Genomic DNA, 26,981 nt, shown 5'->3' with positions numbered 1-26,981 from the left:
TTTAAAAAATGAAAGGAGGAGAATCTGTGGAACTACAGACCGATCAGCCTCACCTCAGTCCCTGGAAAAAATCATGGCGCAGATCCTCAAATAATCCATTTTGAAGCACTTGGAGGAGAGGAAGGTGATCAGGAACAGTCAACATTGATTCACCAAGGGCAAGTCATGCCTAACCAACCTGATTGCCTTCTGTGATGAGGTAACTGGCTCTGTGCATATGGGGAAAACATGGACATGATGTACCTTGACTTTAGCACAGCTTTTGATATGGTCTCCCACAGTATTCTTGCCAGCAAGTTAAAAAAGTATGGATTGGATGAATGGACTATAAGGTGGATTGAAAGCTGGCTACGTCGTCAGGCTCAATGGGTAGTGATCAATGACTCAATGTCTAGTTGGCAGCTGGAATCAAGTGGAGTGCCCCAGGGGTCTGTCCTAGGGCCAGTTTTGTTCAACATCTTCATTAATGATCTGGATGATGGGATGGATTGCACCCTCAGCAAGTTCGCAAATGACACTAAGCTGTCGGAGAGGTAGATAGGGTCCAGTGACCTAGACAAATTGGAGGATTAGGCCAAAATAAATCGGATGAGGTTCAACAGGGACAATTGAAGAGTACTGCACTTAGGATGGAAGAATCCCATGCGCTGCTGCAGGCTGGGGACCGACTAGCTAAATGGCAGTTCTACAGAAAAAGACCTGGGGATTACAGTGGATGAGAAGCTGGATATGAGTCAGCAGTGTGCCCTTGTTGCGAAGAAGTCTAATGGCATATATAATGGCTGCATTAGCAGGAGCATTGCCAGTAGTTCGAGGGAAGTGATTTATTCCCCTGTATTTGGCACTGGTGAGGCCACATCTGGAGTATCGCATCCAGTTTTGGGCCCCCCACTACAGAAAGGGTGTGGATAAATTGGAGAGAGTCCAACGGAGGATAACAAATGATTAGGAGGCTGGGGCATATGACTTATGAGGAGAGGCTGAGGGAACTGGGCTTATTTAGTCTGCGGAAGAGAAGAGTGAGGTGGGATTTGATAGCAGCCTTCAACTACCTGAAGAGGGGTTCCAAAGAGGATGGAGCTAGGCTGTTCTCAGTGGTGGCAGATGACAGAACAAGAAGCAGTGGTCTCAAGTTGCAGTGAGAGAGGTCTAGACTGGATATGAGGAAACACTATTTCACTAGAAGATGGTGAAGCACTGGAATGGGTTACCTAGGGAGGTGGTGGAATCTCCATCCTTAGAGGTTTTTAAGGCTGGGCTTGAGAAAGCCCTGGCTGGGATGATTTAGTTGGTGTTGTCCCTGCTTTGAGCAGGGAGTTGCACTGGATGACCTCCTGAGGTCTCTTCCAACCCTAATCTTCTTTGATTCTATGATCCTCTCTCAGTTCCTTCTTTCCACTGTGTCAGCGAGATGGAATCCAGCTGGTGTCTCACCCACTACACCTTAGCTCGGGCTTGAACACCTCAAAATCTTCTGAGTATCCTCAGAACAACCTATCACCGTAATCTGTTCTATTACTTGCTTCACTCACGCACTCACTCTCACTCCCCTGTACAAGGAACTAAAAATGTGGGACTCTAAATGCAGACGTTTTTAGCCTTGCCCATCCTCTGGACTAATTCCTCTAAATGATAGGCACAGCAAGTGTGTGTTCTGCTTAGGAGAATCCCATATCCTAAGCAAGTGCTTGGTCTGCCTATCTTTCTCCGTAGGGACTGTCAAGTCCTAAGATACACCTCCTGGATCAGATAGAGCCAGGCTTTTCTGGAGCAAAGACCCTTCTAATGCTCAAGCCCACGTTATCCAGCAATCAGTCAAGGAGGCAGGGAACTCTGAAGACCTCCTCAGAGAAAAATGATGCTGAGACAAGACCTGGTGCCGGCATTGACATTGGTACTGGCATTCCCTCTAGTACTGAAACCACTAACAGTCTCGACACTAAAGTTGATACCTCGGAAGTCGAAGCAGAGTGCAACAATCGTTTTCTCTGAGCACTGGAGTGGGAGTTGAGAGGGAGGTTGGTGTTCTCTCAGAGGCACAAGAAAATGTTAGGGAAACAAGCTGGCCAGGTCCTGCATGATATTGAGGACTGTCAAGAAGGAGCAGACTGTGATGCAGCAGGCTCCGCTGGGTCCAGTACCAGCAGTATCCCTGCCAATGTCAACTCTGGCTCTGGCACAACAGACTCAGAATGCACAAATACTGACACAGATCTTGGTACTGACAGCACTCTACCAACAGCATCGCCTATGGAGGAGGTGCGCCATTCCTCTCCATTCCCAGAGCACACTTTTCTTGTTTCCCCTTCAGTGTTCCCTTTAATTTTTTACATACATGTGCAGAATTAATTTTGTTGTGTGCACCAATATGTAGGTGATGCATGGGGCTTAGAGGGAACTTAGCTCCCCTCTAAGTTCCATGAGGGCTGCCACTGAGGAACCCGAGGACTTCTACAGAGCTCAACCATTGATCCAGCCAGCAACCCATTGGCCACTGATACACATACAGGATGCCACCATGGCCCTATTGTGGCTTATCTTCACAAGCCTCAAGGAGCTGGTGCGTGCCATCATGGAAGAGGAGAAGATCCACTTATTCAAGAGGCTTTCCTAGCAAATCTGTCAGTGGAGCACCAAAAGGGGCAAGATTCAGAAGTGTGCCAATATCCTTTGTTACTTCCTAAGGATCTTTCTTCATCTTTGCTTGATGAGACGGTAGATCTGGCACTGGATGATTTCAAGGCTTTTCAGGAGTTCCTTGCACAGATTTCTGACACCTTGGCGAAAGAGACTGCAGTCATCTCTGAAAAATCCCACAAGTTATTTGACATTTTCTGTTGGCCCTGCCCACCCTTCCTGTAAATGAAGGGCTCCTAGATCCAGCAAAAACTCTGTGGTAGACACCAGTCATTATAACACCAACATCAAAACTAATTGAGAAATGTTACCTACCAGTTACCCTCTGGAGGTTTGAGTACTTTTATACCCATGCCAACCTTTGTCCCTAGTTGTCTTGCCTGTTCAAGAGAAGTCAAGTTCTATCAAGAGCATACCAAAACACAAATATCCCAAACATTTAGATCTTTTTGCAAGAGAACTGTACTCATTGGCTTTACTTCAGTTGAGAGTGGCCAACTATCAGGCCTTACTGGGCAAATATGATTTGACTAGGGACAGCATGACACCCTTTGTGGCTAAGCTTGCTCATGAGAGCTTAAAGGAGCTAAAACACATAACACAGGAAGGGCAACTGCTGGCCAAAATAGTCTTGACAACAGCGGATGCCTCGGATATCATGGCCGGATCCACAACCACTGCAGTGACCATGCAGAGAGAATTGTGGCTTCAGGATTTGGGTATCCCCCAAGAGGTACAAGCCACAAATGAGAACGTGCCCTTTGAGAGCTTTATTATTGCACAAGAGGACTGATTTGATCTACCTACACTCACTTGAAATTGTCTAAAGCAATTTTGCACTCCTTGGGAATCCTCACCCCTCCATTCTAGTGAAAGGCGTCCCATTTGTTATAATAATTGAGGCCTAGCAGGCCTACATTAATTGTTAGCCTAACCTATGAAAAGTAGGTAAAGGTTTATGAATTTTTATAATCTGTTGTATAAAACTCTTTAAGAAAAGATATGAGAGGGAGACAGACTGATTTAATTTAAACGAAGAGTCTACTGATAATGCTCAAGTACTGTGTTAAGAGTATGATTGGTGTAAAAGAAGAGCAGAAATCAATTAACTACAATTGGTGTGTTGGAAATATGGCTTAATTAGTTGTAAGAATAATGAGGATGACTTATTCTACTCATCGTCTTTTGCGGGTCTTTAAAAAAACTTTGGGGAGAGGAGAGAAAAGAACGTTTTACCATCATCACGGCTGTGGCAGAAGGATTGTTGCTATGACACCAGACCTTAATCGTCACGTATCACCACTGAAGTATCATTGCAGCACCAGTGAGGATTCCAACGTAATATGTTTGAGATCCTGCTCTGTCTTCCCCTCCCTTTTGTGATCCTTTCTGCCTTCTGTCTCTTGCTCTAGGCTTTCCACCTGATCCTGAAATCAGCTGCACAGCATGGTATCAGCGTGGAGATAACAACATAGAAATGAAGGACTGGAAGAGACCGCAACAGGTCATCTATCCAGTCTCCTGCACTGAGGCAGGACAAAATATTATCTACACCATACCTGACGACAGATTAGACAATGACAAAGATTCCACAACCTTCCTAGGTAATTTGTTCTAGTGCTTACCTATCCTTGCATTTAGAAAGATTTTCCTAATTTCTAACCTAAATATCCTTTGCTCCAATTTAAGCCCATTATGTCTCGTCCTGTCCTCAGTGGTTAAGGAGAACAATTTTATCATGTTCGTCTTTACAACAGCCTTTCATGTAGTTGACTACTATAATCATTTTCCCCCGAGTCGTCTCTTCTCCAAACTAAATAAACCCATTTTTTTTTCAATCTTTCCTTATCAGTCATATTTTCTAGACCTTTGTTGCTCTCTTCTAGACTTTCTCCAATTTATCCACATCTTTCCTGAAGTGTAGTGCCCAGAACTGGACACAGTTCTCCCGATTGAGACCTTATCAGCACACAATGATATACACCTTTTTTGTGGGGGCAATATTTTTACATTGTTGACTCGTATTTAGTTTATGATCCACTATAATCCAGATCCTTTTCTGCAGTACTCCTTCCTAGGTAGTTACTTCCCATTTTGTATTTGTGCAGTTGATTATTCCTTCCTAAATATAGTACTGTGCACTTTTTCTTAGAACATATGAATGGTCATATTGAGTCAGACCAAAGGTTCATCTAGTCCAGTATCCTGTCTTCCGACAGTGGCCAATGCCAGGTGCCCCAGAGGGAATGAACAGAACAGGTAATCAAGTGATCCATCCCGTTGCCCATTCCCAGCTTCTCGCCAACAGAGGCTAGGGACACCATCCCGCCCATCCTGGCTAATAGGTCCATCAGTGGCTATCATCCAGTCTTGGCCTTCACAACATCCTCTGGCAAAGAGTTCCACAGGTTGACTGTGAGTTGTATGAAGAAATAACTTCATTTTATTTGTTTAAACTTGCTGCCTATTAATTTCATTTGGTGACCCCTGGTTTTTGTGTTTTGAGAAGGAGTAAATAACACTTCCTTATCTACTTTCTCTACACCAGTCATGATTTTATAGGCCTCTATCATATCGCAACTTAATCCGTATTAAATTTTATCCTGTTTATTTCAGACTATTTCTCCAGTATGTCTAGAGTATTTTGAATTCTAATCCTGTCCTCCAAAGTGCTTGCAAACCCCCTCCACAATTTTAGTATCATCCACAAGCTTTATAAGTATATTCTCTATCCCATTAGCTAACTCATTTATGATGATATTGAATAGACTCAAACTCAGGACAGATCACTCAGTAATCCAGGTATTGGATTGCAAGGGAGGGTCATGGGAACCCTACCCTTTCTTCCTTCATATGGGATGGGGCATAAGGGGGCCTGTGCCATCCCAATGGACAATGCTAGCCACAACAAATTGTCTCACATGCGTAAGGTCCATGCACACCTGTAATGTAATCTGTGGCTCCCAACAGCTTGAAGAACTCAGTTACTGTAGGGTAAGTAAATGTTCTTTTCTAGGGCTTCTGCTCAAACTACTAAAATATATTGCTTCTTTCTGGTACTTCAGACCTATGTTTCATCTTTGCTTGGACACACACAGGAGCAGGTGAAGAAGAATAAGGCATTTTGCCGGTTTAAGAAGCTTCAAGAATCTCGACCTGAGTTCCTGGGATGGCAGTTGGAGGATCTGCTCCCTCTGCCACTGCAGAGGCTCCATCAGTAAGGAAGCAGCCTTGAGCCTTCAGATGTCATTTTAGCACCAAGATTAGCACTAGGTGCTAGGAATCAGAGGTGAAGAGAGGGGACCCCATGGAACTGTACTCTGTTGCTGGTGGACAGAGGTAGAGTGGCAGTAGTGACCCCAGGTCAGAACATTCCATTGCAGTCCACACAGATTCCAAGGTGTGTGTGTGATTGGGATACAGGGAGGTGGGCAGCTGTCTGAGGTCTCTCCAGATTGTGGAAAAACATTCAATGGCATAAGCTCTTGCCTCCTGAGCAATTCTCAGATTGTGGTGGTGCTTGCCACAGGGTCTCCCATGTGGGATGCTGCAGGACTCCTTCACTGGGTATGCCAAATTTCGAGGGGAGATAATTGGATTACTGGTTACTGTGACTGCTGGCTCTAATCTCATCTAATCCAGATTTGAGTGGGTAGAGTCTCTGTCTTTCCAGCATCTGACTGAGACTTGGCAGCTGGACAAGAAAAAATTGGCTGAAGTTGGTTCACACCGGCAGAAGTGGTGCCATTTTATAGGTTCTGTGTCTGCCCACTCTTTTTATATGGGTTGCTGTCTCTGGGACATTCTATATCTCCCTGTTTGCACCTGCATGGTTTTAGGAGGCGATGGAGGCATGAGAGAGCCATAGAACCTTCTGTGGTTGATCAGAGGCTGTACCCTTTCCTCTTATTTGATATCTGCCACAGTAATCCAGGTCTGTTCTGCTTAGGGCTTTCCTTTAAGAGCAGCCATCCTGATGTGCAGGAAGAAAGTTGTTTACATGTGGCGATTTGGAGGCTAATTTAGCTTGGGGGAGCCATGGGGAGGTCCAGAGGTAGGGTCTTTGCTGAGACTCCAGTTTGAATAGTACACTTATAGCTCCTTTGATGCTGATAGGTAAACAAAGCATCTGATGGGGAGGGCATTTCACTTGTCCCGGGCATCCCTCAGTCAGGGAGAGGGACTCTGTAACACTTTAGTCTCCTGGACCATGGTGGTGACTGTAGACATGAGATGTAAGAACATAGGCATTGACATTCTGGGTCAGATCTGAGGTCCATCTACTCCAGTAACTTGTTTTCGACAGAGGCCACTGTCAGATACTTCATCTGTAGTATGCAGAGGCTGGATAATTTGCCCACCACATTGGATCTTGTCCTCTACTAGTTGGAGATTGGTTTAAGACCTGAAGTGTGATGATGATTATTATTGTTTTTGAAATGTTTATCACTACAGTAACTCCTCACTTAATGTTGTAGTTATGTTCCTGAAAAATGCGACTTTATGCAAAACGATGTTAAGCAAATCCAATTTCCCCATAAAAATGAATGTAAAGAGGGGGGTTAAGTTCTAGGGAAATTTTTTTCCCAGACAAAAGACATTATATACACATACAGTATGTTTAAAAAAAAAAACAATTTTAAACAAACAGTTTAATATTGTACACAGCAATGACTGAGTGTGAAGCTTGGTTGAGATGGTGGAGTAAGAGGGTGGAATATTTCCCAGGGAATGCCTTGCTGCTAAATGACGAACTAGCTGCTTGCCCCTCTGGTTCTAATCCCCACAAGGAGGGGCTGCTTTTTGAGAGAATCCTGCAAGCAGTGGTCAAAGCAGGCAGCTGCCAAACAACATTATAAGGGAGCATTGCCAAACTTTAAATGAGCATGTTCCGTAACTGATCAGCGATGTAACAATGTTAACTGGGACGACTTTAGGTGAGGAGTTACTGTAATTATTATTAGGATAATTTGATATTTTTGTTATGCATATGTGTCAAATCCCTTTTTGAATCTTACCAAGTTCCTGGTCTACATGGGTCAGGAGAAAAATGGTGTATGTGGGGAGAAGAAAGGGGAACTGACTGTCTTGAGGGAGGGGAAGTGCTTCAAGACTCTGACTGTGATTAGTCCTCCCTATCCAAAGGCTGGATCTTTCTCATCCCTTGTACTATGAACAGTAGGAGATTCTGCTGATGGTGACTTACGTGAAATGTGACTTTATCCCATCTGTCTTAGATACAAGCACATGTTCAGAGACCTGATGGAGAACACCAGCCCGGATAGTGTGGAGTTCCAATACCTTGCAAGTATGATGTAGATTCCAAACCTTGTTCTGGATTATTTCCTTGAATGATTATTATTATTATTATTATTATTATTTAATGGAGATATCCTATCTCCTAGAACTGGAAGGGACCTTGAAAGGTCATCAAGTCTAGCCCCCTGCCTTCACTAGCAGGACCAAGTATTGATTTTGCCCCAGATCCCTAAGTGGCCTCCTCAAGGATTGAGCTCGCAACCCTGGGTTTAGCAGGCCAATGCTCAAACCACTGAGCTATCCCTCCCCTTTGCTAACAATGATCAGATTTTAATAATCTCTCTGACCTCAAACCCTTTTCGGTGATGAGTTCTAGTAGATTACTATTTCTTTCCTCCTTCTCTCTCTTCCTTCCCTTACCCTCCACCCGACCAAACACCCCAACTTCCTGAAACCTGATGGGATTAGTAGCACATTTGGAATGTTAAAATCAGTAGTTATAACCTTTTTAGGAAGGATCAAGTGGGCAAAAGGGGAAGGTGAGTGACACTCTGTCAAAAATGGCATTACCTGTTTCCAAGTCGCTGATAACTAAGAAGAAAATAATCTTGAATGCTTATGGATCAATGTCCTAACAGATAAAAACACAAGACTAGGGTATTAGCTGATATCTGCTACAGACCACCAATCACACGAGGGAACAATGTGACCCCCTCCTTATGCACCAATTTACAATATGTAGAGGAAAAAAACTGATATAATGGGGGACTTCAATTTGAATAACATGCTTGGGGTCTCATGCTGCTAGTCTTAAAACACTCTTGGGATTTCTAAACATTAGAGATTTCCTAATTCAAAAAGTGTTGCAGCCAACACAAGTGAATTCTATATTAGGTCTTGTCCTTCAGGTAAAGAACCGATCACAGAACTAAAAATTAACGTAGTTTAGATGCAAGTGATCATGATTTAATTGTGTTTATAATATGCAAGCTGAATAAAGTCCAGACCAGTTTCTATACATATACACTCTCTCTCTCTCTCTCTCTCTCTCAGTTCTTTAATAGGACCAATTTGAAAAAACTGAAAACAGTCATGAGCCAAATTATCTGTGATGAAGAATTTAATCAGAAAAATGTGAATGCTCATTGGGAATCATTTAATAACATCTTATTAGATGCCCCAAAAAAACACAGTTGAGGAAGAAAGCTATGCTGGTTAAAAAAACAAACATAGTTTAGAGAGGCATTGAAGGCAGCTACAAAAAAGTTATAACAAATGGAAGAACAAACAAGTTGATAGTAAGGAATATATATCAGAAGTTTAGTAAAAAATTGATAATGGCACCAAAGAACACAAGGAGAAATCTATGGCTAGGAAAGTGAAGGACAATAAGGAGTTTTAAAATATATCGGGGACAAAAAGAATCCTGACAATGGTATTGGTCTGTTATCAGATGGAAATGGTAGAATTATCAATAACAACACAGAAAAGGTAGAGGGATTAATAAATATTTCTGTTCTGTATTTGGGGAAAAACAGATGATATAGTTCCACCATATGGTGATAACACTCTTTCCATTTCACTAGTATACCTGGGGGACGTTAAACTGAAGCTGCTAAAGTTAGATATTTTTAAATCAATAGGTCCAGATAATTTGTGTCCAAGAGTTGTAAAAGAGTTGGCTGAGGAGCTTGCTGGATCGTTAATGTTGGTTTTCAATAAATCTTGGAACACTGGAAAAGTTCTAGAAGACTGAAAGAAAGCGAATGTCATGCCAGGTTTTAAAAAGGGTAAAAAATGGGATGGCCAGCCGGACGTTGATCCCTGGCAAGATAATGAACGGTTGATGTGAGACTCAAAAAATAAAGAACTAAAGGAGGGTAATATAATAAATGTAAATCAACATGGGTTTATAGAAAATAGATCCTGTCAAACTAACTTGATGTCTTTTTTTTTTTTTTTTATGAGATTACACGTTTGGTTGATAAAGAGAATAGAGTTGACATAATATACTTAGATATCTGTAAGGTATTTGAGTTGGTACCTTATGACATTTTGATTAAAAAAACAGAATGGTAAAAAATTAGCATTGCACACATTAAATGGATTAAAAACTGACTGATAGGTCATAAAATGTAACTGTAAATGGGCAGTCATTATTGTTTCCAGTGGAGCCCTGCAAGCCTCAGTTCTTGACCCTATGCTATTTAACATAATTATCAATGACGTGTAAGAAAACAAAATCAACCCTGATAAAGTTTGCAGGTTGCACACAAATTTGGGGAGCGGTACATAATCAAGAGGACAGAGTGATCTAGATCACTTGGTAAACTGGCCACAAGCAAACAATGTGGCTACATGTAAATGTATACATGTAGGAACAAAGAATCTAGTGTATATTTACAGGATGAGGGACTCTATCCTGGGAAGCAGTGACTCTAAAAAAAAAAAAATTTGCTGGTCCTGATGGATAATCAGCTGAACATGAGCTCCCAGTGTGACACAGTAGCCAAAAGAGTTAATGCAACCTTGGGATCCATAAACTGGGATGTTGAGGAGGAGTAGAGAGGCTTTTTTACCTCTATATTTGGCAATGGGTGTGACCGCTGCTGGAATACTGCGTCCAGTTCAAGAAGGATGTTGATAAATTGGAGAGAGTTCAGAGAAGTGCCACAAGAAATGATTGAAGGATTAGAAAACTTGCCTTATGGTGACAGACACAAGGAGCTCAATTTGTTTAGCTTAACAAAGAGTCGATTCAGGGGTGACCTGATCAGTCTAAGTACCTACACAGGGAACAAATATTTAATAATGGGCTCTTCAGCCTAGTTGACAAAATGATCCAGTGGGCCATAAAGTATACTCCTCCACAGGTCTGCAGTTCCACATCTCTTAACTACTGTACTCTGCTACTGAAGTATTATTTTCATAACTATGCAAGCTATGGATCTACCATAGGACAAACAGCAGCACTTCCAGGCCCTGGTGGAGGAAGGTCACCTCATGGCCAAGGTCAGCCTCCAAGCTGTGGTGGATGCAGCAAATATATCCACCCACTCCCTTGCCACAGCCATCATCATACAGTGAGAGTCCTAGCAGCAGTCCTCTGGCTTCCCCAGGAAGATACAGACCATCATCCAGGACCTCCCACTTTGATGAGGACAGTTTGTTCTCAGTGAAGACAGACAAGTCCCTCCACACTCTGAAGGACTTTAGAACAACACTCTGTTCTCTTGGGAAATACATCCTGGCACCCCTTCAAAAGCAATCCATTTATGCTCCTATGCACCGTACCGAGTTACCTACACCTAATATCAGGAGCCTGCACAATGGTGCTCTCAGTCACAGTGTCCATGACACTCAGCCACCACCACTTCTCTGCAGCATCACGGCATCCACCGAAGTGACAGTTTTGATGTGCATGTTGAGACTTGCGAGCCCCCCACATCACCATCCTCAGCCCCCCAACCTTTGGGGGCCATCTCGCCCTATTTGTCCATGATTGGGACAAGATCATCACGGATTGTTGGGTATTAGAGATTGTGCAGCATGGTTATTCAATCAAATTGCTTTCCCCTCTTGCTGCATGCCTCCTGCCCTTCCCAGATGCCTATTGGGAGTCTTTCTTATTGCAACCTCCTACAAGACGAGGCAGACACCCTCCTTGAAAAAGCCACAATAGAACTGGTGTTTAATCCCTTAGTCAGCAAAAGCTTCTACTCACCATACTTTTTCATTTCCTTCTTGATCTCTGACTACTCATAAAATTAATCATAAAAAACGAGTTCTATATGGTGATGCTCACTTCCATCACCCCCCTACCTTTCCCAGGAATCATGGTTCACAGCTCTCAACATGAGGGATGCATATTTCCACACTGACATCTGCCCAGTCCACTGCAAGTTTCTTTGCTTCTGCATGGGCAGCAACGACTACCAGTTCAGAGTCCTCCCCTTCGGCATTGCAGCGGCCCAAGGGCCTTCACCAAAGTCTTCACAGCTCAACTAAGGTGGCTGGGGTACTCACTGAGACAACGTCAGCCATCTGCGCTCTTTGTTCTCTCCTCACCACTCTTGGTATCTGAATCCACAGGGAAAAATCTGTGCTCCTCCCAGCCCTGACACTTCATCGGGGCATGCCTGGATTCCATGGTGGCTCAGGCCTTTCTCCCTGCAGGCCATTTCGCCACCCAGACAGCAGTCCTATATCACAACCCACACACCATGGTGTGTCGCTGTCTCTGCCTCATTGGCCACATGGCAGCCTGAACCCATGTGACACTGCATGCCCGCTTGCACATGCGCTGTCTACAGTTGTGGCTCCTATCGGTCTGCAGGCTCCACTTCGACCACACTGATTGTCCCAAGTCTAGTCCAGGCCTCTCATTTGGTGGACCAACCCTTCCAAAGTGATGATAGGCATCACCCGCCCCACTCGCATCCCAACCACCACCCTCACCACGGATGCCTCCCTGGCTAGTTGGGGTGCTCACCCTGGATGGTCATGCCATCCCAGGGGCTTGGACTCAGCACAAGGCCCACATGCGCATCAATATCCTGAAGGTGTGGGCAATCTGCTTTGCCTGCCTTGTGTTCCTGCCCCTTATCCAAGCATGCTAGATTCATCTCCTCTTTGGCAATACCACCGCAGCAGCATACATAAACAGGCGGAGGGCACAAAGTCCTGGTCACTCAGTGTGGAGACCATCTGCTTCTGGAACTGCTATATCTGCCACAATGTCACACTCTGTGTGATGTACTTCCCAGGAATGCAGAACTCTCTGGTGGACACATTCAGCTGGATCTGGTACCTCAATCACAAGTGGAAGCTACACAACCTCACTCTCTGCTGCCTATGCCATGCCTAGGGCACCCGTCACCGGGACCTTTTTGCCACTTGCAAAAACTGCAAGTTCCTCTTCTACTGCTCCCGAGGGGCCAATGGGCATGATTCCTAAGTCAATGCTCTCATCTTTCTGTGGCAAGGTAGCCTCCCCTACACCTTCTCCCCGCAACCCCGATTCCCAGGGTACTGCGCAAGATCCAACACGATTGGGCCATGGTCCTGTTAATAGCCTCATTTTGGTCCCAACAATTCTGGTTTTCCAGACCTGCTCAGACTCTCCACCCGTCCCCTAATCCACCTCTCCACACTGCTGGATCTCTTCACCCAGGACTGAGGCAGAGTCAGACATCCCTGCCCAGGCCTGCTTTGCCTCCTCTCCTGGCTTTGGATGGTGCTTGCATGTAAACATTGTCTGCTTGACATCAGTGTAGCACATACTTAAGCACAGCAGAGGAGCTTCCACATGGGCATTCTACGCAGTGAAATGAATGCATTTCACCTCCTGAGCGCAACACTGCTATCTTCTCCCTCAGTGATGTCTTTCATTCCTACTGTCCTGGACTGCCTCCTGGAACTTATGACCTCAGGCCTTGCCATCAGTTCCCTCTGAGACCACTTAGCAACACTTAATGCCTTCCTCCCACTGGTTGACATCCACTCAATGTTTACTCCCCACCCCCTTTCTGAAAAGGCTGACAAATAACTTCCTATCTGTCCTTAAACCTACTGTCCCCACCCTGGGACCTCAAACGTGTACTCTGCCCTCATCAGACGTCCCTTTGAGTCCCTGGCCATGTGCTCCCTCTCATACTTATCCATGAAGGTCATCTTTCTCATTGCCATCATTTCCATTAAGTGGGTCAGCAAATTGGTGGCCACAATGGCTGACCTACTGTATGTAGTATTCCATAAATACAAAGTTTCATTGCGCCTTCACCCTAAGTTTCTTCTGAAAGTGGTCTCAGAGTTCCATCTCAATCAGTCCATTCACCTCCTGGTCTTCCATCCTAAGCCACATGTCTCTACAGGGGATAGGATCCTGCACTCATTAGACTTCTGCCATGCACTTGCGTTCTACCTTGACAGGACCGATGCCTTTCATACCTTTTTTGTAGGCATTGCTGTGAGGTCGTGAGGACAAGCCCCCTCTTCACAGCACATATAAAAGTGGGTCTCTACATGCATCACAGAATGCTGCAGGCAGGCTAATACCCCGCTCCCCGGCAGGATTACAGCCCACTCCATGCAGAAACACATGACCTGGCAGCAACCTGGCGCTCCATGCATACCTGCCCCATCCACTATGCCATCACACGGGGGAGCAGTAGATGATACAGCCATCAGCCATGCCATCTTGCAGATGACAATACTACTTGTGTCTTCACCCCTGTCTCCAAGCTGATCATTACTGGTACTCACCCACATTTGGAGTACATATAGGAGCTATTGCTTGAAGAAGATAAATGTTTGTTTCTGGGTTACACCTCTCAAATAAATTAACATTAAGACTAGACATGTGTGTAGGTGGCCTATTAAGGACACTTCACTGTATCATTGGGCCATAGAAGAAACTCATCATTAGCCAGCATGGATTTGTAAAGAACAAATCATGTCAAACCAATCTGATAGCTTTCTTTGATAGGATAACGAGCCTTGTGAATAAGGGAGAAGCAGGGCCAGCGCTACCATTTAGGCAGCCTAGGCAATCGCCTAGGGCGCCAGAATAAATGGTGGGCGCCGTTTTGCCGGAGGGTGCGGCAGGCAGCTCCGGTGGAGCTGCCGCAGTGGTGCCTGCGGAGGGTCCGGTGCTCCGCGGCTCCGGTGGAGCTGCCGCAGTCGTGCCTGTGGAAGGTCAGCTGCTTGCACGGCTCCGGTGGACCTCCCGCAGGCACGACTGCGGCAGCTCCACCGGAGCCTAGGAGCACCGGACCCTCCGCAGGCACCACTGTGGCAGCTCCAGCGGAGCCGCGGGACCAGAGCGCGGGGCGGCGAAATTGCCGTCTGCCTAGGGCACTCAAACCCCTAGCGCCGGTCCTGGGGAGAAGCGGTGGATGTGGTATACCTAGACTTTAGTAAGGCATTTCATACAGTCTCGCATGATATCCTTATCGATAAACTAGGCAAATACAATTTAGATGGGGCTACTATAAGGTAGATGCATAACTAGCTGGATAACCGTACTCAGAGAGTAGTTATTAATGGCTCCCAATCCTACTGGAAAGGTATAACAAGTGGAGTTCCGCAGGGGTCTGTTTTGGGACCGGCTCTGTTCAATATCTTCATCAACGACTTAGATGTTGGCATAGAAAGTACGCTTATTAAGTTTGCAGACGATACCAAACTGGGAGGGATTGCAACTGCTTTGGAGGACAGGGTCAAAATTCAAAATGATCTGGACAAATTGGAGAAATGGTCTGAGGTAAACTGGATGAAGTTCAATAAAGACAAATGCAAAGTGCTCCACTTAAGAAGAAACAATCAGTTTCACACATACAGAATGGGAAGAGACTGTCTAGGAAAGAGTATGGAAGAAAGAGATCTAGGGGTCATAGTGGACCACAAGCTAAATATGAGTCAACAGTGTGATACTGTTGCAAAAAAAGCAAACGTGATTCTGGGATGCATTAACAGGTGTGTTGTAAACAAGACACAAGAAGTCATTCTTCCGCTCTACTCTGTGCTGGTTAGGCCTCAACTGGAGTATTGTGTCCAGTTCTGGGCACCGCATTTCAAGAAAGATGTGGAGAAATTGGAGAGGGTCCAGAGAAGAGCAACAAGAATGATTAAAGGTCTTGTGAACATGACCTATGAAGGAAGGCTGAAAGAATTGGGTTTATTTAGTTTGGAAAAGAGAAGACTGAGAGGGGACATGATAGCAGTTTTCAGGTATCTAAAAGGGTGTCATCAGGAGGAGGGAGAAAACTTGTTCACCTTAGCCTCCAATGATAGACCAAGAAGCAATGGGCTTAAACTGCAGCAAGGGAGATTTAGGTTGGACATTAGGAAAAAGTTCCTAACTGTCAGGGTAGTTAAACACTGGAATAAATTGCCTAGGGAGGTTGTGGAATCTCCATCTCTGGAGATATTTAAGAGTAGATTAGATAAATGTCTCAGGGATGGTCTAGACAGTGTTTGGTCCTGCCATGAGGGCAGGGGACTGGACTCGATGACCTCTCGAGGTCCCTTCCAGTCCTAGAGGCTATGCATCTATGAATCTTTCCCAGATAACTCTCCCAGAGGATGCCATAGACACCAAGGGACCAATGGCTAACCCCTGTGAGTCAGCAAACCATGTAAGGACTTGATATGCTTATATGACCCTGGCTCCATCTTGGGCTAGTAACTTTCCATAAACAGGAGCTGTGGGCTTTGTTTGGGACAGAGGATATAAAAAGGCATGCAAGACATCTCCATTTTGTCTTCATTTCCTGCTTCATGTTTCTGGACTGGATTACTAACAAGGAAACTCTAAACAAGGACTGATAACCCTTAATCTGTCTGGGTAATTTCTAGCGAGACTTTTGCAAGGTAGCAGTTTATTCAACCACTGCTACAAATCTGATATAAGGACTTTGCAATCAATTGTATGTATATTATTCCTTAGCCATTTATAACTCTTTCTTTTTCCTTTCAGTAGTAAATCTTAGACTTAGTTATTAAGGATTGGCTGTGAGCATGTATTTGGGTAAGATCTGAGATTCATATGGACCTATGGATAAGAGTCCAATATCTTTGGGATTGGTAGAACTTTAAGTATGGTGAATAGGGTTTTCAGTAACCCCTCACTATATTAGACTTTGGTTGTCTAGATGGGAGCCAAGAGCTGGAATACCTAAAGGGGATTGGGTTTGGTTTCTTATTAACCAGTGTGGCACTACAGATAGCTCTTGTTACTGGATTGGTGACTCTAATTACAGAATAAACCACCAGTTTTGGGGATTATGGGCCCTATTTCTTGCAGTCTGCCCTGAGTGTGGCATTCGTAGAATTATAGAATATCAGGGTTGGAAGGGACTTCAGGAGATCATCCCCCTGCTCAAAGCAGGACCAATTCCCAACTAAATCATCCCAGGCAGGGCTTTGTCAAGCCGGACCTTAAAAGCCTCTAAGGAAGGAGATTCCATCACCTCCCTTGGTAACCCATTCCACTGCTTCACCACCCTCCTAGTGAAAACGTTTTTCCTAATATCCAACCTAAACCTCTCCCACTGCAACTTGAGACCATTACTCCTTGTTTTGTCATCTGGTACCACTGAAAACAGTCTAGATCCATCCTCTTTGGAACCCCCTTTCAGGTAGTTGAAAGAAGCTATCAAATCCCCCCTCATTCTTCTCTTTTGCAAGCTAAACAATCCCAGTTTCCTCAGCCTCTTCACAATTTTTCCACATCCTTCTTATAGTGTGAGGCCCAAAACTGGACACAGTACTCCAGATGAGGCCTCACCAATGTCGAATAGAAGGGAATGATCACATCCCTCGATCTGCTGGCAATGCCCCCTACTTATACAGTCCAAAATGCCGTTAGCCTTCTCGGCAACAAGGGCACACTGTCGACTCATATCCAGCTTCTCGTCCACTGTAACCCCTAGGTACTTTTCTGCAGAATTGCTTCCTAGCCATTCGGTCCCTAGTCTGTAACAATGAATGGGATTCTTCCCTCCTAAGTGCAGGACTCTGCACTTGTCCTTGTTGAACCTCATCAGGTTTCTTTTGGCCCAATCCTCTAATTTGTCTAGGTCCCTCTGTATCCTATCCTTACCCTCCAGTGTATCCACCACTCCTCCCAGTTTAGTGTCATCTGCAAACTTGTTGAGAGTGCAGTCCACGCCATCCTCCAGATCATTAATGAAGATATTGAACAAAACTGGCCCCAGGACCAACCCTTGGGGCACTCCGCTTGAAACCAACTGCCAACTAGACATGGAGCCATTGATAACGACCTGCATTGTCAGTGTGGCCCATCCAGAGACCTGGTCACACCCACCCACCATCCCCCTCTACTGCAGACTGTGCTACATAGTGGTGAGAGGGTTACTGAAGGGGCATTGCCCCGCATGGCCTCCTACAAACTTGTCTATAGCATGAAGCAATGTATGACTCAGGTGCAGGTCAACTGACCCTGCTACTAAAAACTTTCAGCTATGGCGGGCAAGCACACCCACTTTTGGAAAACAGAGGGGGACCACACATCTCTGGCTAGGATGATTTAGTTGGGTATTGGTCCTGTTTTGAGGAGGGTGTTGGACTAGATGACCTCCTGAGGTCCCTTCCAACTCTGATATTCTGTGATCTCGAAGAACCTCCAGTTACAGGTAAGTAACCTGCTCAACTCCCAGATTTCAGCGATAGGATTGGGTAGAGCAATCTACATGCTCTTCTCTGGTGCTGGCAATTTTATCTATATCCCAACCTGATGTGGGTCACTAGCAGTGAAGTGGTTTTTTATTGATGTGCTATGCTAATTTCAGAAGCTGTGAAATCTGTTTCTGACGTGTCTCAGTGGGTCCACAGCACAATTCGCAGCCATGAGAACTCAATGCAACTGCTTCGGGTCCAGAAACTTCTCAAAGGACAGAAGACCAAGGTGCTGACTCCAGGTGGGTCCTACTCATCACCCAGATTAAGTGAATTGGAGACTGCTTTGCGGTCACTTCTGATTCAATTCAAATAGTTAAAGAGGAAAATTGGCTAATGTCTCACAAACAGGGTATGATAAATGGCAAATTATGGGGAGAGGTGACTAGTGGGCCCCAGGGAATGGGGCTGCCTGGCTGGTTTCACAATCTTCATTTAATGACCTAGAAGTGGAGGTAAGTGGAAGGTTAATGGCACTTGCAGGTGTCACTCAATTTGGAGGAATTTATGATTTGCAGTGAGGACAGGAAAATGATCCAAAGTAGGTCATGGACATTAGTTTGGGAAAATGTAGCTACTGTCTCCACCTCCTCTTTTAATAAGTAGAGAAAGCTGACAGTTGTGTTTTCATCCCTCATGTGCACTCACCTCTCTCCCTCACCCTCCCACCCAAAAGACAAGACTCCAATATGTTCTGGTGGCATGGGAACTGGTGTTTTGCCCCTGCAGTGCACTGGCAAAATCGAGGAACGTTGGTTGACAATAATTGCCACACCAGATCAACCTAATGGTCCATCTAGTCAAGTCTTCTGTTTCTAAGAGTGGCCAGTATAATATGTCTAGAGGAAGGTGGATGCAGGCATGAGTTCTGTGCCTGTGCAGACTAATGTTGTTAATGATTTGTAAGAGAACATAAGAGGCATGCCCTTTCCCCCTTCCCCCATTAATCATCTCTGGCACTGCCTGCAGCTTCTGCCTTGGCCCCTGCCCTGGGATTCCCTTCCCCAGCCCCTCCTCCCCTCTTTCTGCCACTTTGGAAGTCGGGCTGAACGTGGCTGGAGGCGTGGCTGGAGACGTGCCTAGGAAAGGCACTGCAGCTAGTGCTCCTACTGAGCCCTGCTAGATGGTGCCAAGAGCAGGGAAACTGGGCTAGCAGCAGAGTTCTGCGAGATGGGAACCGGGAAGCCTACTGAGTTCCATCCCTTTCCCACCTGCAACCTCCAGTAAGTGTTGGAGCCCAGGACAATGGCGAGGAGGGGGACGCAACGGGGAGCGGGGTGGGAGCCAGGAGGGTGGAGGAAGTGGCAGGGCCATGGGGCATTGGGTGAGGGGCCAGCATTTTAAGTGCCCCCCACAAAATAGTCATTTAAATTCCTATGCACACCTTGGTCACTTGAAATCCAGGATGGCGCTGTGTCTGCCCTTCAGAAAGCTACGCTCCAACAGCTCTGCCATTTTTTGAGCCACTCTATACATATGCCCAGCTCAGCAGGGAAAGCCCTAGGAAGAGGGTGTGGCATCAGGGGAGAAGCTGAGCTATCACAGTCTGTCATTGTTCGTCCACCCGAAAGTTGGGGCTGTTGTGGAAAATTGACCACATGGTTGACTTTAGATCAGACAGCCTGAGGCTCCTTTATTTCATACAAGCATATATGCAGGGAGAGAGAGCATGACCCCATGCAAGAGGCAGGCTGCTCTGCTTTCTACAAATTTTACCATGCTTATAAAGGTTAAAACCACAAAACGTAGCATGCTGGTTACACATGTTAATTGCCTTATTTGGGATATAATGTTGATCACAAACAAGCTGACCGATTAATTTTCCATCTATAGCTTTTCTTGTTATTGTTATCCCTAACCAAGTCTGCGGTTTGACTGTTCTAACACCTTTTCTGTAGTCCCGAAAGCAAGCTCAGCTGTTGTAACTTAACAGATCTCCTGGTTCCCCTTTATCCAATTCCAGTTCCTCTTTTTGGAGCCCTGACCATATCTTTCTACCCCCACATGCCCTTTATACACACAAAGCCATTGTTCAATTTTGGGAACTTTCCACTGTGACTCCTTTTACCTCTAGACACACAGAAGCAACTTTCCTTCATTCTTTCATCACTCTGTCCCCCTCCTCTATTCCCCTTATACACAGAGACAAGCTGAACCAAAGTTCAACACAGCCTAGAAACAAGCTTATCCAAAGTTTAGGCCTAAAAGCCTGGCCAAAGTTGTAAGCCCACCATATTTTCCCTCACAGAGCCCACCCAAATTTCCACTCCTAGCTATGCCACAGCAGCTGACAAGTTTCTAAATTACACTGGTGGGGTGGAAAATGAGTGATCAGTGTAGCTAGATAAGCTAGGCAAAATCAAACAAAAATATAGGCTTTTCAGTATAGCTGAGTACAAACTTGTACATTAGAAATGGAGGTTGATAATCTGAAAACCAGAAACTCTGGAAAGCACTTAGTCAGATTCAGAAGGGAGACTTGGTGCCTAAAGTGGCAGTTAGGCACCACTAGTGTACGCAAAACCCTTGCTTGGCTGTCTCCTAACCCTGAAGGTGCCTAAAGTCCCTAGGCATCTGAATTTCTGCAATTAAAGTGGCTGCATGTGCACAAAGCTACCTCAGTCCTGACACAGATGACCAGTTTGGTCCGTAACTTGCACCTAAACCACAGTGGTGTTCTCCAGACTGGTGTTTGCCTTCCTATCTTGCTTTTGGGGTCTGATTCACTAGGCATGCTTGGAGCACTCCTAAACCTACACAAAATGGCACAAGTCAGGGGACCAGATATTACTTAGCCTAGTGGTTAAGGTGCTCACTTAGGATGTGGGAGAGAGAGGTTCAATTGCCACCACTGCCAGCTGTGGAGAAGAGATTTTAACTGTGGCTTCCCACCTCCCTCTAACCATTGAGCTCTGGGGTATTCTGGGGCAGAGCTCTCTGGCTCTCATGTTGAACCTGTTCCACTGTATGTAAAATAATCAAATGCACACTGGGCCAGAGAATTAGTATGGCTGTCTCTATAATCCAGTGGTTAGGGCAGTCCCCATGTAGCAGGCAGATCCAGGTTCAGTCCCCTTCTCCTATGCATATTTCATTACTAGTAATAGCAAGATGATGCTGTCATATGGGTGTAATTCCTAAAGTCACATGGTTTAAATAAACCCACCAAAAATGGCTGAGAATTTAAAAATTGGAGGGTAACAGACCATGAATGCCAGTCGTGATTCAATCTGCTGCTATTTTGAACAGAGTTCTCCAATGAGAAACTGCAGAACTAGAATTAATTTGCAAACTGGACACCATCAAATTAGGCCTGAACGAAGACTGGGAGTGGATGGGTCATTACAAGAACTAAAAACTAATTTCCCCGTGCTAATTTTCCCCTGCTGTTACTCACACCTTCCTGTCAACTGTTTGAAATGGGCCACCCTGATTACCACTACAAAAGTGATTCTTCCTCCTGTTGTTAAAACACTATGCCAAGGAACATTGGTGGATTCTTCATAATTTGGAAGTTTTTACATTCTAGTTCAACTCAGAAGTTACAGGCTTGATGTACAAAATGCTGAAATTCTCTGGCCTGTGTTATGCAGGTCAGACTACATAATCACAGTGGACCCTTTTGGCCTTAAAAATTTATGAATAACCTACCCATGGACAAGTTTCTTCCTAATTCCCATCAATTTGAGGTTAGTTTGTCCTGAACCAGGAGGGATCATGTCCTTTTTTATCTTATGTTAAATATAATAAAGCTGTGCATGTTCTCTCTGTACTTACAGAGACCCAATCTTTTTAAAAAATACCCTGGTAAACTCTTTGCCTTGTGGCAGTGAGTGCCAGGCTAATAGTTCAGTGCATGAAATAGATGTTAATTTGCTGCCTTTTCCCTTGTATTATATGAGAGAAGATGAATAGAAGTACTTGGTTGATTTACTTTTTCTATCCCCTTTATTGTTTTGTATCCCTTTATCATATAAAATGGTTACTCATCTTCTCGTAACTGTTGTTCTAGATGTAGTGTTCATGTCTATTCCAATCAGGTGTCTGACTTGTTCTGAACAGTAGAGCTCAAATGTATTCAGTCATGGAGCTTCCAGGCTGTGAGGTGCAGTGACTGCAGGTTCGGGTGCTGGAGCTGCCCGTGATCCTATGTGAGAAGGTCCAGGAAAAGCAGCAGGGTAATCAGGGCTCCCACTGACCAGTCTAGGAGAGACATGTACCAATGCTGGCGGGGCCAAGCGGATGCTATGAGAATGACCTGCGCCTGGTCTCTGCAAATCTCGAGCAGGACCTTGTGGACAAGTGGTATGGGTGGGAAGGCGTATAGAAGCATTCCCTCCCGAATGGAGGAGGAACACGTCCACTGTGGAGCCCAGACTGTAATTCTGGAAGGAGCAGAACTGCTGACACTTCCTATTGTGTCATGTGGTGAAGAGGTTGATCGGGGACAGACCCACGTCTGGAAGAGTGAAGATGCGACATCCGGGTGAAGGGACCGCTCATGGCTGTGAAAAGACTTGCTGAGGCTGTCTGCCAGCTCGTTTTAGATCCCTGGAAGGTACGACGCCTGTTGACTGAGTGCTCTGTACAAAAGTCCCGTAACCTGAAGGCTTCCTGGCACAGGGGAGAGGAACGTGCACCCCGTTTGTTGATATAGAACATTGCAGTCATATTGTCCATCATGACCGATACACATCGACCTGCTAGGTATGTGTGGAATGACTGACACGCTAGGCGTACCGCCCTGAGTCCTGTGGTCCTCCAGATGAGCTCCCCACCCCAAATCTGATGCGTCCGTCACTTGTGTCAGGGATGGCTGTGGGGCAGTGAAGGGGACCCCCAAGCACACTTGGTGAGCATCCGTCCACCACAGGAGTCAGTCGAGGATGGGGTGAGGCAGAGTCACAATACTGTCCAAGCTGTCCCTGGCAGGTCTGTACACTGATGCAAGCCACGACTGAAGCCGCTGAAGCCGGAGTCTGGCGTGCCGAACCATGTACTTATAGGCCACCATATGGCTGAGCAGTTTGACACAATTTCTCGTGGTGGTGGTGGGGAACTGCCTGAGTCCCTGGATCATGGCATCAAGAGCCTGGAATCTTGCCTGTGGGAGGAATGGTCTGGCTTGGGTTGAGTCTAGAACCGCCCCAATGAACTCTATCCTCTGGACCGGGGACAGAGTCGATTTTCACCTCGTTCAGCTGGAGGCCCAGTTTCTCAAAGGTGGCTCTGATAGAAGCACAGGTGGCATTCATCTGAGCCCTGGATCGGCCTTTGATCAGCTAGTCGTCGAGGTATGGGGGACACCTGTACCTGATGATGTTTCCACAGAAAGGTGGTGACGACAGCCATGCACTTGGTGAAGACTTGAGGTTCTTCTGACTGGCCGAAAGGGAGGACAGCAAGTTGGTAATGGGAACCGTTGATCACAAACCTGAGGTACTTTCTGTGGTTTTGCGCTATTGCTATGTGAAAATACGCATCCTTCAAGTCGAGGGTGGCATACCAGTCTGCTGGATCCAGTGAAGGGATAATGGAGGTCAAGGACACCATGTGGAACCTGAATTTCCTCGCAAACTTGTTGAGGTCGTGGAGGTCCAGGATAGGCCTTAGGCCACCTTTGGCCTTTGGTATTAGGAAATAGTGGGAATAGAAACCCTTGTCCCTGTGCTCCAGTGGAACCTCCTCCACAGCCCCCAGCGCTAGGAGTGATTGCAACTCCTGAATGAGAAGTTGCTTGTGAGAAGCGTCCCTGAAGAGGGACAGGGAAGGGGGGTGGAAAGGCGGGATGGATGGAGAATTGGATGGAGTATCCCCTCTCTACCGTGTGAAGCACCTAGCGATCCAAAGTTATACGGGACCATGCATGATAGAAAGGGGATAGTTGGGAGGAAGAGGTAAGGTGGGGTGAATTCAGTCTCTGGACAGGTGCGCCGACCTCGACTGCACCTTCAGAATGCCTGTTTAGGGCCAGAGGGCAGTTTGGGCTGGCTCTGATTAGCGGAGGGATGTTGTCTTCTCCTACCGCTCCGGTTCCTCCTAGAGTTGTCTTGGCAGTTCTGCTGCTGGAACCTTTGAGGAGGTTGTGGGCAGAAGTGTCTTTGCTGAGTGGCAAGGGTATGCAAGGGCAAGGGTCTGAGGGTGGCTCAGGAATCTTTTAGGCTGTGGAGCCGTTTGTCCGTCTTCTCTGAAAACAGAGTCTAACCCTCAAACGGGAGGTCCTGAATCATTTGTTGGACTTTGTAGGGTAGCCCTGAGACTTGCGACCAGGCCCCCTGTCACATAGCCACCCCTGTCGCCATGACTCATGTGGCAGCGTCTGCAGCATCTAAGGTTGCCGGCAATGAAGCACAGGAGACTAATTTTCCTTCTTCCACCAAGTTGGTGAACTCAGACTAAGAGTCTGAAGGGACGAGCTCCGTGAACTTAGCCATGGAAGCACAGGTGTTATAAGAGTACCTACAAACAATGGCCTAGCAATATGGAGTTGTAAACCACTGGTGGAATAGATTTTCCTACCCACGAGGTCCAGGTGTTTACTGTCCCTTGGAAACCTTGTCTCTCCCACTGGTTAGCCCTGTCAGCGACCAATGATTCCGGAGGTGAATGGGAGTAGAGCTGCTCAAAGCCTCTGGAAGGGACGAAATAGCGGCTCTCATTGCATTTGGCAGTGGACGGTAGAGATGCTGGTGTCTGCCATAGAGTTTTGGTGGTGTTCACCACCATCTTTATGAAGGGTAATGCTACCTGTGAGGGCCCTGAGGGTGCTAGGATGTCCACCATGGGATCCGTGTCCTCAACCACCTCCTCAGCCTTGATGCCCAAGCCTTGGGCAGCCCTGTGGATCAACTGCTGTAGAACTCTGTCCTCTAACACAGGAGCTATGGACAACCCAGCCAAAGGAGGAGGAGGAAGCATGTGCCGGTGGTGAAAGCTCCCTGCCCCAGATAGGTCACGTGATTCCCAGGGCAACGTTGGAGGAGGTGGTGCCAATGATGGTGATGGGGTCGAAGGCATCATAGTTGGTGTCAGCATCAGCCTCACATGAGGGATCTGCATCGGCACGCTCACAGAAGCCGCCGAGGTCGGGGGGCCCGGTGCCGACATCAGCACCAGGGCCGTAAGTGCCTGCGTTGAGGTCAACATCGACCAGGGTGTAGGCATGGGAGACGGGTGTGTTGGTGTTGTAAAGGCCAGTGCCAAAGTCGGAGCTGAGCACAGTGCCGGAGTCAACGATGACACTGGAGGGAAAGGCATCGGGACTGTAGGCGCCGGGTGTGGATGTGCGACAGAAGGCGGCATGACAGTAGCAGAGGTAACTGAAGACATTGCTGAGTATGGGCCCTGAGTTCCTCCCTTGCCCTGGTGATAAGCCCAGGGAATCCAGAAGCTCCATTGAGGCGGATTCTGCCACTGCGGAGGCCACGCCTGCTGCTCCCTTCTGTCTCTGCCCAACCTCGTTCTACGGCTTCCGCTGGTACTTGAGCGGTAGGAGTTGGGCTCTGACTCTGAGGTCTCAGACACTGAAGACCACGGAGGAGCTGATTCTTGGTGCCTCAAAAGTTAAGAGCTTGGGGAGCAGGAAGGCCCTCTGTGGGAGTGTGAAGGTGCCGATAGACAAGGCAAAGGGGAGTGCCTCGACGACATAGCCAGCTTTCCCTTGGAATGCACTGGAGGACGGGGCTCCATCGGCGCTGAGGGTTCCTCACCTGCCAGGTGAGAACAGTGCTGTCAGGTGGAGGATAACTCTGGTGGCCTGGTACGTTTCTGGCATGGATGGGAGCTGAAGCTGCTGCATAGGTGCCAGAGATTGAGGTGGGACCGGACTCGACTGCCTCACCTGGGCAGGAATCAACACAGCCCTGGAAGAAGATGCCGAGAAGAGTCCTTCCTCGGCACCCAAGTCGCCAACTGTGCTGGGGCACTCTGTGTCGAGGACGTCGTCGGGGTCGGGTCTCTTGAGCGCGGGTCGGAATGGGGGCACGAGGCTGCCTCCATGAAGATCACCATCAGCCACTGTTCCCATTCTTTAAGTGTTCTTGGCCAGAATTGTGGCAGATCTTGCAACAATCTTTCTGATGGGTCTCCCCCAGGCACCTAAGACACAATTATGTTGATCACTCTTAGGCATGCGCTTGGTGCAAGCCACGCAGTTCTTAAATCCCAGGGACTGCGGCATGCCAAGGTGCTGGGGCTGGGGGGGAGGAAACTCCCCAACTACTATACTATACTAAACTTTTAACTGGTATTAACTATCTAACTATATACACAGAATAACAAAGAGAACTTGCTGAGCAAGAGCCAGGGGAAGTTCCAGCTACCATTACTGGCGGTAAGAAGGAACTGAAGGGGTGGCAGGTCAGCAGGGCTATATATTAGGTGCCATGAGGGCGCAGCTCCAGAGGGCGCCCAGGCCAACCCAACAGATGCTGCTAATGGGAAAAATCTTCCGGCCAACGTGCACGTGTGTGCGCACACACCTGATTGGAATTGATATGAACAAGCACTTGAAGAAGAACCCCTTAGTCCTCTTTTCTTTAAGGTAAACAGTCAATCTCTCAACCCTCCTTTTTCTGTTACATTCATTTTGAAGTAGGGTGGGCATATCTGAACACAATACGCTAGGTTGGTGTCCCGTTACTTTTATAATGGCATTATAATTCAGTATAATTCCACATGCATATAACACTTTTTATTCATGCCTGCATGCTCTTTCTGAGCACTTTCTGCACATTGAGCAGAGATTTCATAACACTGCCCTCAGTCACATCGAGGGCTATTTCCTGAGTGATTAATAGTTTATTTAAAACACAGTAATCTACATGAGTAGTTCACTTTATTCCTTTAATTGATATTGCCTGTGTCATGGTTGAGTCCCATCTCAC

At 46.4% G+C, this 26,981-nt stretch overlaps 1 protein-coding gene across 5 annotated transcripts in view; it reads left to right on the top strand.

The window, feature by feature from the left end:
- The window catches only part of ARHGEF39 (Rho guanine nucleotide exchange factor 39), a 96,644-nt gene that overhangs the window by 65,448 nt on the left and 4,215 nt on the right, over positions 1-26,981 (top strand). For all 5 annotated transcript variants that reach the window (XR_007773110.1, XR_007773111.1, XM_050943645.1 and 2 more), the window contains 3 exons: positions 5,736-5,854; positions 7,875-7,945; positions 18,210-18,338. Coding sequence is in view for 3 of the 5 variants with exons in the window: in XM_050943645.1 (XP_050799602.1) it covers positions 5,736-5,854; positions 7,875-7,945; positions 18,210-18,338 (319 nt within the window). In the remaining 2 variants the exon portion in view is untranslated. The remainder of the gene's footprint in view (positions 1-5,735; positions 5,855-7,874; positions 7,946-18,209; positions 18,339-26,981) is intronic.

This window comes from Gopherus flavomarginatus, chromosome 3, assembly GCF_025201925.1.
Source record: "Gopherus flavomarginatus isolate rGopFla2 chromosome 3, rGopFla2.mat.asm, whole genome shotgun sequence".
NCBI lineage: Eukaryota > Metazoa > Chordata > Testudines > Testudinidae > Gopherus > Gopherus flavomarginatus.
The sequence above is the reverse complement of the archived record's forward strand: the minus strand, read 5'-3'. Positions and strand labels throughout refer to the sequence as shown.